The sequence below is a fragment of the Eurytemora carolleeae genome, unplaced genomic scaffold (genome assembly GCF_000591075.1).
Source record: "Eurytemora carolleeae unplaced genomic scaffold, Eaff_2.0 scaffold826, whole genome shotgun sequence".
In the NCBI taxonomy this organism is placed as follows: domain Eukaryota; kingdom Metazoa; phylum Arthropoda; class Copepoda; order Calanoida; family Temoridae; genus Eurytemora; species Eurytemora carolleeae.
The window spans coordinates 54,124-68,676 of NW_019396715.1; the positions used below are offsets into that span (position 1 = coordinate 54,124).

The window sequence follows — 14,553 nt, forward strand, 5'->3', positions numbered from 1 at the left end:
ATATTAGTAAATGAAACAGGAAAAAAATTCCTTAAAAAAGTTTTTTGGTTATTTGAATAATTTAAGTTGGGATAATTTATTACATAGTACATAAAAACTTCTTTATCTTGAGCAGTTGAAGTTCTGATAATCTAAAGGATGTCTTCCTGCAAGCTCTAAAATATATTTATTTTAGAAAACAAGAATTTCAGTCTGTTACAAGGTAAAACAAAAATTTCTACAAAATAGAATTTAATCATTTATTTAATCAATGCAAAACTGGTCAACAAGGTGTTAATTGTAAATAAAAGCATCACAACATGTGCTAAAGCTGTTCACACTGTTCCATTGAGACCGTCAGGTTAAAAGTCGTGTCACTCGATTGAAACCTTTTGCAGTAGATACATCCATGTCTAGAGATATCATAACAACCAATTTTAAAATCTGCACTGCGTGTTAAGATGGTTAAAAATCACTTTTTTTATTTTCGCGGATTTTCTCATTTTTTTACAAGAAATAAATCAACAATGTATTCGAATGCATTTAACAAAATGTGAAAAAGCAAAAAATCTTTTTTATTTAAACAAAAACTGATATTAAAATAGTTTTGTCACTAACAAAAACGATAATTACATTATTGTTTAACATATTCGACGTCCATTAAAGCTTAGAACTGAGGAAAGAAGACGCTCTCCATGTTCAGGATGTTCTTCCATCCTTTTATATCTGCTGTGGGTAGGTTTGAACTTGGAGTGAATTGCTTCGCCACATTGTTCAGCATATTTTGAAAGTCCACAATTATTGTACTCTACAAATGGTAAAACATGACAGAGTAATATGTGAATTTTCCAGGTTATAGACAACTTTCCTCCCAAACCTTCTGCCATTTCTTGGACACTAGTAAGAGAATTCTTGAGCTGTTCAAAAGATCTATGGAAACTCTTATCTAGGTTCTTTCCAAAGCATGCTTCTTTGACTGCTCTAAAGTCTTTTAAACATTTTACAATTTGTAGAAGTTGAGGAGCTTCAGATGTGACTATACTTTCCAGTTTATACAGGTTCTTCAGAATTTTGTTAGAATTATTTCCATCCCAACCACGGCCCTGATATCCTCTTTGTAGAACCCCCTGTAGCTTTAACCAGGTATCAAACCCTGGCCAGAGATCCATCAATAAGTTTCCCAAAGATGAAACGACTCCTATCATTAAATGAAGCTCAGGAGGAGGGACTAGGGTTTGGAGTAGAGTATTTGGGTCATACAACATTAATGAATTTAAGACATTTTCATTTATCTTTATTGATTATCTTATTTTTCTAAACTTATTGTGAGTCACCTCTTGGATGGAGGTTCGTTAAATCTGATTTACAGATTTTCTTTTAGATTTGTTATGAGAGCAACCAACTTGAACCTGAAGTTTGTTTCCACCTGTAGAAGTGTAGACAAGAGAAAAACTTCTCCTTTTTGTATAATCTCCTTATCCATCTTATTCTTGAGCAAACCTACTGCCACTTGTTCAGCTTGAAGAGATCCAAGACTTATTGCCAAAAAAATCATATTCAAAACTGCAGTTGAAGGGCTGCAGTTATGATTTTTCCTTGGAGCTAGAGTAGTCAGACATTAAGAACAAAGGCTAGACTCTAAAGAAGCTTGTACAGTTGGTTCTGGCGATTGCTGGATTAATGAAGAGCTTGATGTTCTGGTCAGCATCTTCCATTCAACCTGCAATGAAATATTTTAAAACTTGCTTATAATTTTTTTAGGATTACATCGTTTTTAGCAAATCAAAAACTCTAAAATGTAATTATTTTATACATATATCTTAAAAATGAAGACGACTTCCATCTCAGTTTTGATATATCAAGCTTTTAAACAGCAAGGATACACATTACACATAAACATGGAAACAATGAGAAGTTGTCGATTAAACTTCTTGTAAACTTTAATTCAAAAAATGCTTGTAAATAATCAAAACTTAAATAAAAAAGTCGTCATGCATAGATTTAGAACTTTGAAAACTAAAGATTTTTGGCGAGTTATCAGTTCTTTAATTGGATTAAGAAATGTAACTACTTTTATTAAACAAAATGTTTCTACCTTAGCAACCTTCTCACCCCATGCTCCACGAGATTGTTTCCCTGCTTTCAGCAAATTTAAGTTTCTCCGACAACCAGAACAAACCATGCTAGGATAACTACAAACATCTACCAAGTAACCAGGATAAATGAAGGTTTGAACAGTCTTCCCAATGGCTGAATTCACAGGAGTAAGATGTTTAGATCTTAATCCAAAATATTCCCAACAACAACAACAAACAGAACTTCTATCAAAGTTCTTTTCCATGATTGAATGTATATTAGATGTTGAAAGTGCGAGATAAAACTGTACGAAAATTCGAAATTCGAACATTTTCTCCCGTTTTTTTTGCGGATTTCTTCAATTATGATATTATAATTTATATTTTTAACAAAATTATTTCTATTTTTTAATTTATTATTTTAACCATCTTAGCACGCAGTGCAGATTTTAAAATTGGTTGTTATGATATCTCTAGACATAGATGTATCTATACTGCAAAAGGTTTCATTCGAGTGACACGACTTTTAACCTGACGGTCTCAATGGAACAGTGTTAACATGTTCTAATACTTCAAAAATTGTTAACATTAAGAAACCCAATCCTTTTGCTTTCAATTGTGCAGAACCAATTTTCACTTTCTGACTCGCAATGCAGATGAAATAAAATAATTCTAGTGATCTGTGTAATTAGATTTAGTATTAATCATTTAAACTGTTTTGCTGGTTTAAAATGTCTATTACTTGACGAAGCCGGTAAGGATGTCCAGGACATCTTTTTCTGTTGCTATGTAATAGAATAAGGTCCTAAAACATAGGATTTCACATAAGTTACGTAATACAGAAATTGGTTTAGACTCCATTATACAAATTAAGAGCTTCAATTCCATTTGTCACATAAAGAAATTTTATAGGTGGGTCGATATAAATCATACGCGAGCGAATAATTTTCTAGCGTTTTTGAATTTTATGGGAGTTGCTTACTCCCACCAGAAAAATAGTCACATTGACAAAAAACGCATTTGATCCGATTTGAAATATTTACTTCATTTAAAAATTGTCCGATAAAAACTTTTTAATCAAATCCGACCATAGATAAAAATATATAAAACAGTAATGATAATAGTATAATTTTGGTTTAAAATTGTGAACAATTTACGAACCTGGATTTTCTGTTTGTACCCTTGAATGACTTGAGTCGGGCTACGAGATCTTCTTCCACCTTGCTTGTTTCTCATCCTCAGTTAAAGAATCAAAATTGCTGACGTCAAAACGGCTGAACCGATCGGGCCTGATTTTTTTGTTGAACCTCACATGACCCCAAGGAAGACTTAATGATGATCGAATTTTCAAAAAATAGTATCTAACAAAATTCGATTTTTGAAAATTTTGAATATCCACGAATTTGTTTTTTGTTTTTGTTTTGCAAGTTGTGCAAAGAGCAAGGTTATTATTGAAATAGAAGATGGGCGCGAAGCTTCCAAAAAGCCAAGTTTTTGGAAACCTAACACCAAATATCATTTTCCGGGAAATCAATCTTATTAGGAGAAAAAACAAGTATTAAATAACACAACACAATCTCTGAAGGTACAAATTTATATACATAAGTGTCGAGGTTTATTCAGCTATCCAATCCTATTCGGACAGAAACTCACATTCTTTTCTTTTTTGACGTGGACATAATAAAAAATGATCAGCCAAAAATAACAAAATAAACATCTCATGAACCTTTTCTTATTCCTAGATCAGATAATTCCGAGTTCTTGACCGGCCATGTCTCCGTATCCTCATCTTCACTGTTTTTTCCATCACCAGGACCAGAACTTATTCCCAGATCTAAACATTTTATTCCCAGATCTAAACATTTTATTCCCGGATCTAAACATGTTATTCCCAGATCTAAACATTTTATTCCCAGATCAAAACACTTCATTCCCAGATATCTTAACATTTTATGCCCATCACCAGGATCAGAACTTATTCCCAGATCTAAACATTATATTCCCTTATCTTCATTTTATGCCCATCACCACCAGGATCGGAACTTATTTCCAGAATTAAACATTTTATTCCCAGATCATCACAAACATTTTATTCCTGTATAATATATGAACAAACATTGTGGTAAAATAAAAAAGTATAATATTCATAACTTGAATTAGAATTCAGTTTACACAATTTCAATCTTAAATAAAAGTATCTTTAACAAACATTATTGTTAATTTTCAAAATACAGTTCAATGAAAAAGAATTCTGATAGTTAATTGGGGGAAAATTGTATAAATAAAAAATTGAATTATTTTCTTTACTCAGAAGATCAAGAAAAATATTTATACAAAATAAACTGAATATACGTGTTCTGTAGCTTTTCAAGCCGCCATTTACTCTTCGCAATTTTAAAACACAAAATTTAATATTTATGAATTTAAATATTTTTCATTCTTTATTAACTTAGCTTAATTTTCTAAACTTGTTGTGCGTCACCTCTTGGATGGAGGTTCGTTGTTCTTCACTGCATCACCTCCATTTCCATCCTTTAATGGAGCAGATATAAAGGAGTATTCACTTTTATTACTCTTAAAATAAATTAATTTTTATGAATATTTGATCCGTCAAATCTATTCATTACGAGCTTAGTTGGATTGATCCACCAGCCCTAATGTTGAATTTTTTTGGCTTAAAACAATTCTTTCTTCTAACCATATACTTATTACATCTTTTTATGTCCATATCTTTCTTTTAACCAAATACTTCTTACATCTTTTTATATCCATATCTTTCTTTTATCCACAATACATATATATATTAATATATATTTATCTATGTATAGAGTGGCATGTCCGATTCAACAATAGTATCCTGTCAACTCTTGTCTGATTTATTATGACTGAGCTATGGCTGTTTTTCCATCTCAATACTAGATTTTAATTGCAATTTTAAAAGTGACTTGCGGAGTTATTCACTTGTAGGAAAAAAGATATAGAGAAATTCAAACAAAAAAAAAACACTAGACCTCTCTCTCTTTTTAGGCGAGGAAGGTCTACTGGGTAGGTACTGCTGTGACACGAGCATGTATCGCTTTTAAATGAAGGGTCACCTGAAATTACGCCGACAGCAAGGTTATAATGCAAGAAAAGTTAATTGCAGTTGCGTATTCTCTGCGTACATACTGAAACTAGTTCTCTCTGGGCGGAATTTGTAAACAAGAATAGACGCAAAAGTGTTCGTTTACTATCCGAGGAGGTTAAAAGCATTGAATTTTGATAATTTTGATAATTCAAATAATAGTTTCGTATGACCAGAATATATTAATTGATTTTTTATCCGTCTTGTGTTTACATTACCGCCCAGTGAAGTTACACTGCAGTACAAAAGATGCGTACACCTCTAAAATAACTTTTCTTGCATTATAACCCTGGTTGAAAGTTCCTTTAACATAAAATCCTGGTTTATATTCCTATCTATGAATATCATCTTTAACCATAATTTATCCTATCAATTTAATCGAAGGATATTTATTTTTATGAATAATTCTCACATCTTTTTATATCCTTATCTTTCTTATATCAACAATATATATATATGTATGTATATATCTATGTATATATATATATATTCCTAAATAGGTATGTATATATATATTTCTATGTATGTCAAACCAACAACGTTTATACAACAATATTGTAAACAAAGAAATAGAAAAGTGTAAAAATATTTTAAAACTCCAACCAAAGCTGATAACTTTTAAATTATACGACATTTTTATTTCCAAAACTCAATCAATCAATATATGTATACACCTCTATATATCTAGCTATCTATAAATTTAACTGTCTAGCTTTCTATCTATCTATTTATATTTTAATCTTCTAGTTTCATGTTATCTAAGCTTACTTTTCCCTCTCCTTAAACAAATCAACTTAACCTCAAAAACATAAATTTGGAAAGAAAATAAAAGGCAAAAAAATATTTAAGATTTTAACGATGTTACTTTTTTGTTTCTGTGTGTTTTAAAGTTTACGGAAATATAAAAAATTCAAATTTTCCATCACCCATTATCCAATTGACGAATTTTACTCAGCTGAATATCAATGTTCGATAATTGTAATATTACAATTGTGACAGATATTGGACGACGACTGTCACAAAAAAAAGAGAGACATCAATATTTAAATTATGGAGTAAGGCAGGTGCGCAAAGGTTACAGCTGGTGAGGACAGGGGGTGCAGGGGCAAAGAGAATAGAATATTTATTAGAGTGGAATTTAGCCAATCCCTTTCAGCCTGAAAGGGAGATCAAAGTTTACAAATCATGTAAATGTTCACAAATTATATGCAGTAGAGTACATTAATACAGTATGTTCCCTAGACTATCCATTTCAATTTCGAATTTTTTAAAGCTGTTAAATAAACCTTATAAAATGAATTAGGTGAATAAAAAACATCATTTGATTTATAGTTATAACGGAAAATCATCGTTTGTAAAGTGAAGGGTATAGAGTTTATGTTAAATGATCATTGGTCAATTATGAAACCAGCCTATTTCATAATTTGGTATTCTTTTAATATTTATTTTAGATTTTCTATAAAATGTTGTTCCAGAGCTCCAAAAATTATATAACACAAATATGTGAAGTACACCTGCAGTATGGAAACAGTTCAACAAAATGGTAGTTTTTCACTTTTTTCTAGTAAATTCCACTCTAATATATATTCTATTCTTTTTGGGTGGGGGTAAAGAAATAGAAAGATTTGAGGGAGAATAAAGTTTTTTTTTTAATTCTCGTAAACGTAATCAACATAACGAACAGATGGGTAAAAGTCTTTTAAACTGGAGACAATAAACAGCTAGTTTAATTCTTTATCGAAAAATCGAGAGAAAAAAATCTGTTTTTCTGAAATGTAAATAAATTTAGAATTTCAAATTTTAAAGATCAATGGAATTTTCCAGAAAAACCTGGACACCAACTCACAGAAAGCTAGACAGCTAAAAAAGTTATGCATCTAGAATAAAGAACGGCTCAAGTTTACAGAGTTGCAACACCTTGTTTATTGCAGATTACGCAAAAAAATGGCAACTTGAAAATTAGCAGTTTAAAGCTAACAAGCACCCTCAAGCCTAGCATTATACAAACAGACACCCAAGCCAAATTTATATATAGATTTATATTTATATATTTATTGAGTACTTACCGCAAATTCTATTTCTGATATAGAATACCTTTGCAACCTTATGATCCTTGATAATTATAAGTAAAAGTTTGCTAAATAAAACTTTGGATTAGGATGATGACATTTAATCCATCTAATGTGAATTAGATGTTATATAAAATAGACTAATTAAGGGAAATGGGTCTAGCTGTGGACACTGCACAATGGCAGTGTTATATTCAAAATAACAATTTTCAACTAAAAGTCGTCTTCCTGTTCCACAGTTTTATGGGTCTCCTCATTATGAAAAGGTCTATAGAAAAAAAACGTTACAACTTTACACGTAAAACTACTCCAGCGAAGTGCATCCCGTCTGCATTGGAATATTTTTAGTCATATTTTGAGCTCTCATTCAAATCCGTAAAAAAGAACGTAATTGACTTGATTTAGTTAGATATTCAAAATGAATAGTATAACAATAAAGTATAAAATACAAAATACAAAAACTTTGCAAATAATGGGTATAAATGGCACGCACCTCTGACCCTTTAGTAAAAGTAAATTTAACCTAAAGTCTGACCGCGTCAACCTTGTTGCACCGACTAGTCCAATTGAGTGTCAATGACCGGGTGATACAGTACAAACCGGGACCGGAAAGGTTGACTTGGCTCTGAAATTCAAATGTACCACGGCTGCCCGTGATGGGGTCTAAAGTTAAGACTCGCTGACTTTTAACCATGAACCTCAAATTTACCATGTCCAATTTGTGTTCAGTTTCTTCGATCAACCAGCCTGTGGAAGATTTCAGTCAGAAACTGTTTCATATTTTATTAATTGCTAATTTCATCCTTCAGTTCATTCCATTTTCTCTCAGTTCACGGGCAGTCGTTTTACATTTGAATTTACGAGCCGGGTCAACCTTTCCGTTCCCAGTTTGTACTGTATCTAGCTCTATGGACAGGACTTGCCGGTGCAACAAGGTTGACGCAGTAAGACTTTATGCTTCTTTAAAGGGAGTGACCGGCTAAGTAAGGTAGTTGAACTGAGTATGCAGTGTTGTGGAAAGCTTCTTTCGGATTCATTTGAGACATATTAAACTTTTTTAAGATCTGTAAATCCTGAGTTTAAGCACAAATTCGACGTTCAAAACTCCTACTTTGGGGGTGGATACGTTTTCAGAATTAGTTTTTTTTTAATTATTAAATAACGACAACGAAAAATAAAGTAAAAATTATACAGTAACCTAATTAGATGGTTAGGAAAATATTTCTCAAAAGAAATTTGTCAATAAATCAATTCGCTCAAATTGATTATTTCGTTTTTATTTTTATATTGAATTTCTAATTTTCTTTGAATTTATTCGCAGATTTCTTCGAATTCTTCAAATGTCGCCTTTTCAATAATAATTCTAGAAAATCTGCGAAAATCTTTGTGAATAAGGAGAAACCAAAATAATGAGAAAATAGAAACTAATAATTGAACAAGATTACTTATTTTCGATGATAAGATTAATTTTTATTTTATCAACCGGTTCCTCTACATGACGTCTGTAGTTTATTGTAGAACTTTTTTACATTTTATGTCGACGTTAGTTAATAATTAAAAAAAAAACTTATTCTGAAACCGTATCCACCCCCAAAGTAGGAGTTTTGAACATCGAATTTGCGCTCAAACTCAGGATTTACAGATCTTTAAAAGTTTAATATGTCTCAAATGAATCCGAAAGAAGCTTTCAACAACACTGCATACTCAGTTCAACTACCTTACATAGCCGTTCACTCCCTTTAAGTTTGAATTTACTTTCACTAAAGGGCAGCGGTGCTTCAGTTAGGAGCTTCAGACGCTGAAACAAATTGCGTTAAGCTAAAGTAAATGCGCGAAAGATTTAAATCTTATCTGTTTTCAATTATAACTTCTCTTATTAAAGAGCTAAGAAGAAGATCTAAATCATTTTGAATAAATAATACGTAACCGGATATTTTTGTTCATATTTAATTAAACGTAAAATCAAAACAATAGGAGCTATGCGGTCCCAAAGTCGTGCCATCAATTTCGCATAAATTTTACCACCTCCTTTAGTCTGGTTTGCAGTGAGACATATTTGGTATTACTTTGTGACCTCGAACTGCACGTGTGCTTAGAAATGGAAAAAAAGATAATTTATTTGGATAAGAATTCAAAACGTTTTTATTATCTCAATAGCTCTTTCAAAAAAAATAAGTTACCATTTAAATTTAGTTAAATTTAGCCTGCCCAAAATCTCTTCATCTATTATTGTTAAATTATTTTTTAAATTAATTTTTTTTATTTTAAATATTGTCTTTATGGGATACCGACTGTTAATAGTTTCGGTATAGTTCCATTTCCTAAAATAAATAAATAAAAATGGTAAAAATGTAATTTGATTCGATTTGATATCATACAGAATGCACTTCCATATTTTTTCTAAAATAAGTTTTATTTCTGTTCTTAATGTTTAAGGTTGATTGGTTTGCACTTAAATATTTATTTTGAAAAATAATAAATGTTATGAATCCCTACCAAGTACCAATTCAAAACTGTTTTGCATTCAACGGATTCCTTTACAAAAATATTTTTTTGTTATGCAAAGGAAATGCAATAAAATAAAGTAATTAATACTTTATATTATGAAAAAATAAAAAATAAAAACAAGAAAGAGGAAGAATAAAATCTGTGGAAGAGAGAAAAATTAGTAGGGGGGGGGGGTAAATAATTGCAACGGAACTGATTACTTACCTCAAACGCTAATTTCTCATCTCTATATCTTTGCAACCGTATAGTGAAAGGTAAACTAGTGTTATTAAAACTTTTAGTTATCTAACAGAATGTTTAGGTTGAAAAGGTGAAAAGTTTACTGTATCAGATACATGGATAATTATAAGGCTATGGGAAAATAAAAACAACATCATTGAAAAAATCTAAATCTTGGGCGAATAAATTTTTTACTGCAGTAGAATTGAAAGAGCAATAAAAATAATATTTAACTATCCAACTATCTATCTAATTATACCATCTTCTATTTTAGTTATATATATATATAAATATATCCTATCCAATGAGAACCCTTGAGATAAAGTAATCTGACCAAATTGTCAAATATTTCAACAAAATAAACAAAGTTTTGAGTGTCCCCCCCCCCTGTACCCCTTCACCCTCCCCTTTAACTTCTCAAATCTTAAAGTTGAATTTCTCTAAATACCACCAACACTTAGAGTACATAAATACCACCAACACTTAGAGTACATAAAAGAACAATTTTAACGGGACTGTACGCGTAATTTCAAGTGACTCTCAATTGTAGAGTGCCGTGTCCGATTGTATACTCTTTTATACTGGGACACGCTCTGTACACTCAGGCATAGTGTGACACCCTCTGTATACTACAGTTTACTGTGACACCCTTTATATACTATTTCATACTGGAGCACCCTCTGTATACTATTGTATACTGTGACACCCTCTGTATACTATTGTATACTAGGACACCCTCTGTATACTAGTGTATACTCTGACACCCTCTGTATACTAGGACAGTATACACTTGAAGAATTATTGGTCTATAAAGAATATAAAGTAGAATTGAAAGGATTTAATATAATTTATTCTAATCTATTCTAGTCTATTCTAGTCTTTTATCAGGGAATAATCATAATTGAGTTTACACTTTATATAATCTTTATATGTAATTTATACGGAAGTTTAAAGGGTGTCCAAAAATAAAATTGTATTTACAAAACATAAACAAAATAGATGTTAATGTATTTCTTAAAAACAATAGGATGTGGCCACATTTTGGGCCAACATCATTTACATTGAATCTGCAAAGCGGAGCTACGACGTCTCAACTTAAAAGCCTAAATTTTGAATACAGCAATTTAGTTTTTAATTGGTGAAAAAAAACGAATGGCATGAATTTTTTCGATCTAAAATCGGCTTAAAATTTTTGCGGCTTTTAATTGGTAAATCCGTTTGAAAATCCCAAAAAGAAAATAATGTATAGCAATGGCCAATTCACAAAGGTACCCCTGATTAAGCTGATTGTCGGACTTATCCTCTCTCGACGCATTGCGGATCAAAAAGGATGGAACAAAAAAAGTTTCAAACAAAGTTGTTTTTGAATATTTTACATCCCACCCTCCGATTAGGTTCAAAAAGCCTGTTTGCTCCGTACAGGTGGATGTGAGGATGAATTAATGAAATATTGATGAACCAGCTAAATTATCTTAAAGATCTACTGATTAGTATTTCTATATTTAATCAATCCACTAATCAATCCATTAATCAAGATCATTACTGATAAAAGAAAAGTATAAAGAAAGAAATTATTATGTATTCTGCACCTACTTCTCAATACCTTATCAGCAGGGGGGGAACTGCAATTTTTATATTTTTATTACATCTTAATTTTTAATATTTCTTACTTTTAGGGTTGACTCATAGCCGTTCACTCCCTTTAAGTTTGAATTTACTTTCACTAAAGGGCAGCGGTGCTTCAGTTAGGAGCTTCAGACGCTGAAACAAATAATCACTTTCAGCCTGAAAGGGAGTTCAGCATTTATACAGTATGTTCCCTAGACTATCCATTTCAATTTCGAATTTTTTAAGCTGTTAAATAAACTTTAAAATGAATTAGGTGAATAAAAAACATCATTTGATTTATAGTTATAACGGAAAATCATCGTTTGTAAAGTGAAAGGCAATGTAAGCCTTTTTATATTCAAACTGAGATTTAAGTGTTGATTTTTAAACTTTTGCAGTTTTCGAATGATGAATATATTTGAGCTTTTACATTTTTTGGTGCGATTTTTCAAAATGCCACTATTTAATTTATAAACATAAGTTTTATGGGTTCGCGTTAAAGTCTAAAAAAAATAAACACATCCAGAGGCCGAATTTAAAGAATTTAAACCGCGTCGCTGATCTGCCAAAAAATGGGTCCAATTGAGCGCCGGCTCAAATCTCGAAACACTGAATACAATATCAAGTGGAACCAGCCATGTTTGAACCGTGACTCAAATTCTTATGTTGAATTAGAGTTAAATATTAACAGAAATATTACAAGGACCTTAATAAACATTTCATTAAATAATAGAAAAATTTCTTAATATAAGTTTTATGACGAACTGTAAAGCAAATTAATTTGGACACCTGTTAGCAGATAATTTCGAGCAACTTTAGCAGATTATTTCGGGCAACTTTAGCAGATTATTTAGGAAACTTTAGTAGATTATTTAGGAAACTTTTAGCAGACTACTTTGGATATCATGGCAGGTAGAATATTTGGGGCACCTTGTGAGTGTAACAGATTATTTTGGACACCCTGTATTAGATTATTTTGAACACTCTGTAGCAGATTGTTTTGGACACTCTGTAGAAGATTATTTTGAACACCCTGTAGCAGATTGTTTTGGACACTCTGTAGAAGATTATTAGGGACACTCTGTACCAGATTATTTGGGACACTGTAGCAGATTGTTTGGGACACTCTATAGCAGAATATTTTGGACACTCTGTAGCAGATTATTGGGGACACTCTGTAACAGATTATTTTGAACACCCTGTAGCAGATTGTTTTGGACACTCTGTAGAAGATTATTAGGGACACTCTGTAGCAGATTGTTTTGGACACTCTGTCGCAGAGTATTTTGAACACCCTGTAGCAGATTGTTTTGGACACTCTGTAGAAGATTATTAGGGACACTCTGTACCAGATTATTTGGGACACTGTAGCAGATTGTTTGGGACACTTTGTAGCAGATTATTTTGAACACTTTGTAGAATATTATTTTAGACACCCTGTAGCATATTATTTTAGACACTCTGTAGCAGATTAATTTGGACACTCTGTAGCAGATTATTTGGGACACTCTGTAACAGATTATTTTGCACACTCTTTAGCAGATTAATTTGGACACCCTGTGGCAGGTTATTTTGGACACTTTGTAGCAGATTATTTTGAACACTTTGTAGAACATTATTTTAGACACCCTGTAGCATATTATTTTAGACACTCTGTAGCAGATTAATTTGGACACCCTGTAGCAGATTATGACGGACACTTTGTAACAGATTATTTTGACCACTTTATAGCATATTATTTCAGACACCCTGTAGCAGATTAATTTGGACACCCTGTAGCATATTATTTTGGACACTCTGTAGCAGATTAATTTGGACACCCTGTGGCAGGTTAATTTGGACACCCTGTAGCAGATTATTTTAGACACTCTGTAGCAGATTAATTTGGACACCCTGTAGCAGATTATTTGGACACTTTGTAGCAGATTATTTTGACCACTTTATAGCATATTATTTTAGACACCCTGTAGCAGATTAATTTGGACACCCTGTAGCAGATTATTTTGGAAACTTTATAGAACATTATTTTAGACACCCTGGTTTGGGTTTTCTTTTGAACATTTACAGTAAAGCTGAATCCCGGAATAAAATTTGGAGGGTAGGATTAGAGGTTTGGAGGGTAGGATTAGAGGTTTGGAGGGTAGGATTAGAGATTTGGAGGGTAGGATTAGAGGTTTGGAGGGTAGGAATTGAGGTTTGGAGGGTAGGATTAGAGGTTGGAGGGTAGGATCAGAGGTTTGGAGGGTAGGATTAGAGGTTTGGAGGGTAGGATTAGAGGTGTGGAGGAGCTTGGGGTAGGATTGGAAGTTAGAAGGATTGGGGGATTAGAGTTTAGAATTGGAGGTTTGGCGGTTGGGAGGTTAGAAGGATTGAAGTTTTAAAGGATTTGAAAATTGGAGGATCAAAGGAGCTGGAAATTTAAGATCAGAAGATAAGCAGGATTACAGGCTTGGAGGATAAGATGATAGAAGGAGTGGAGGGTTAAAGGATTAGAGGATTAAAGGATTCGAGGATTGGAGGATTTGAAATTTTAAAAATTGTAGGATCAGATGATTTTAGGATTGGAGGATTAAAGAATTGGAGGATGTAATGAATTCGTGATTTTAAGATAGGAGGATCAAAAAATTGTAAAATTGGAGGATTAATGGATTTCAGGATTTAAAAATTGGAAAATTAGAGAATTGCAGGATTGCACCATTGTCGATTTGGAAGATTGAAGGATTGAAGGATTGGAGTAGGAGGATTGAAGGATTTATTCATTGGAGGATTGGAGGATTATAGAATTGGAGAATTGGAGGATTGAAGAATTGGAGGATTGGAGAATTGGAGAATTGGAGAATTGGAGAATTGGGGATTGGAGAATTGGAAAATTGGAAGATTGGAGAATTGGAGAATTGGAGAATTGGAGAATCGGAGAATTGGAAGATTGGAGAATTGGACAATTGGAGAATTGGAGAATTGGAGAATTGGA

General features: G+C 32.1%; 1 protein-coding gene across 1 annotated transcript; it reads right to left on the reverse strand.

Annotated features, from left to right (window-relative positions):
* Positions 1–1,344: 1,344 nt before the first annotated feature.
* Positions 1,345–2,467, reverse strand: LOC111707715 (uncharacterized). Its single transcript, XM_023480859.1, has 2 exons — positions 2,075–2,467; positions 1,345–1,699 (listed from the first exon to the last, which is right to left on the reverse strand). Exons 1-2 carry the CDS (start codon positions 2,384–2,386, stop codon positions 1,598–1,600), a joined length of 414 nt encoding a protein of 137 aa, XP_023336627.1. The 5' UTR covers positions 2,387–2,467; the 3' UTR covers positions 1,345–1,597.
* Between the last annotated feature and the right edge of the window lie 12,086 nt (positions 2,468–14,553).

Excerpts from the sequence above, each read along its gene's own strand:
- LOC111707715 (XM_023480859.1), bottom strand. The coding sequence starts at position 2,386 with ATGTTCGAATTTCGAATTTTCGTACAGTTTTATCTCGCACTTTCAACA. Across the intron at positions 1,700-2,074 it reads GGGGTGAGAAGGTTGCTAAG|GTTGAATGGAAGATGCTGAC; the intron begins GTAGAAACATTT and ends ATTTCATTGCAG.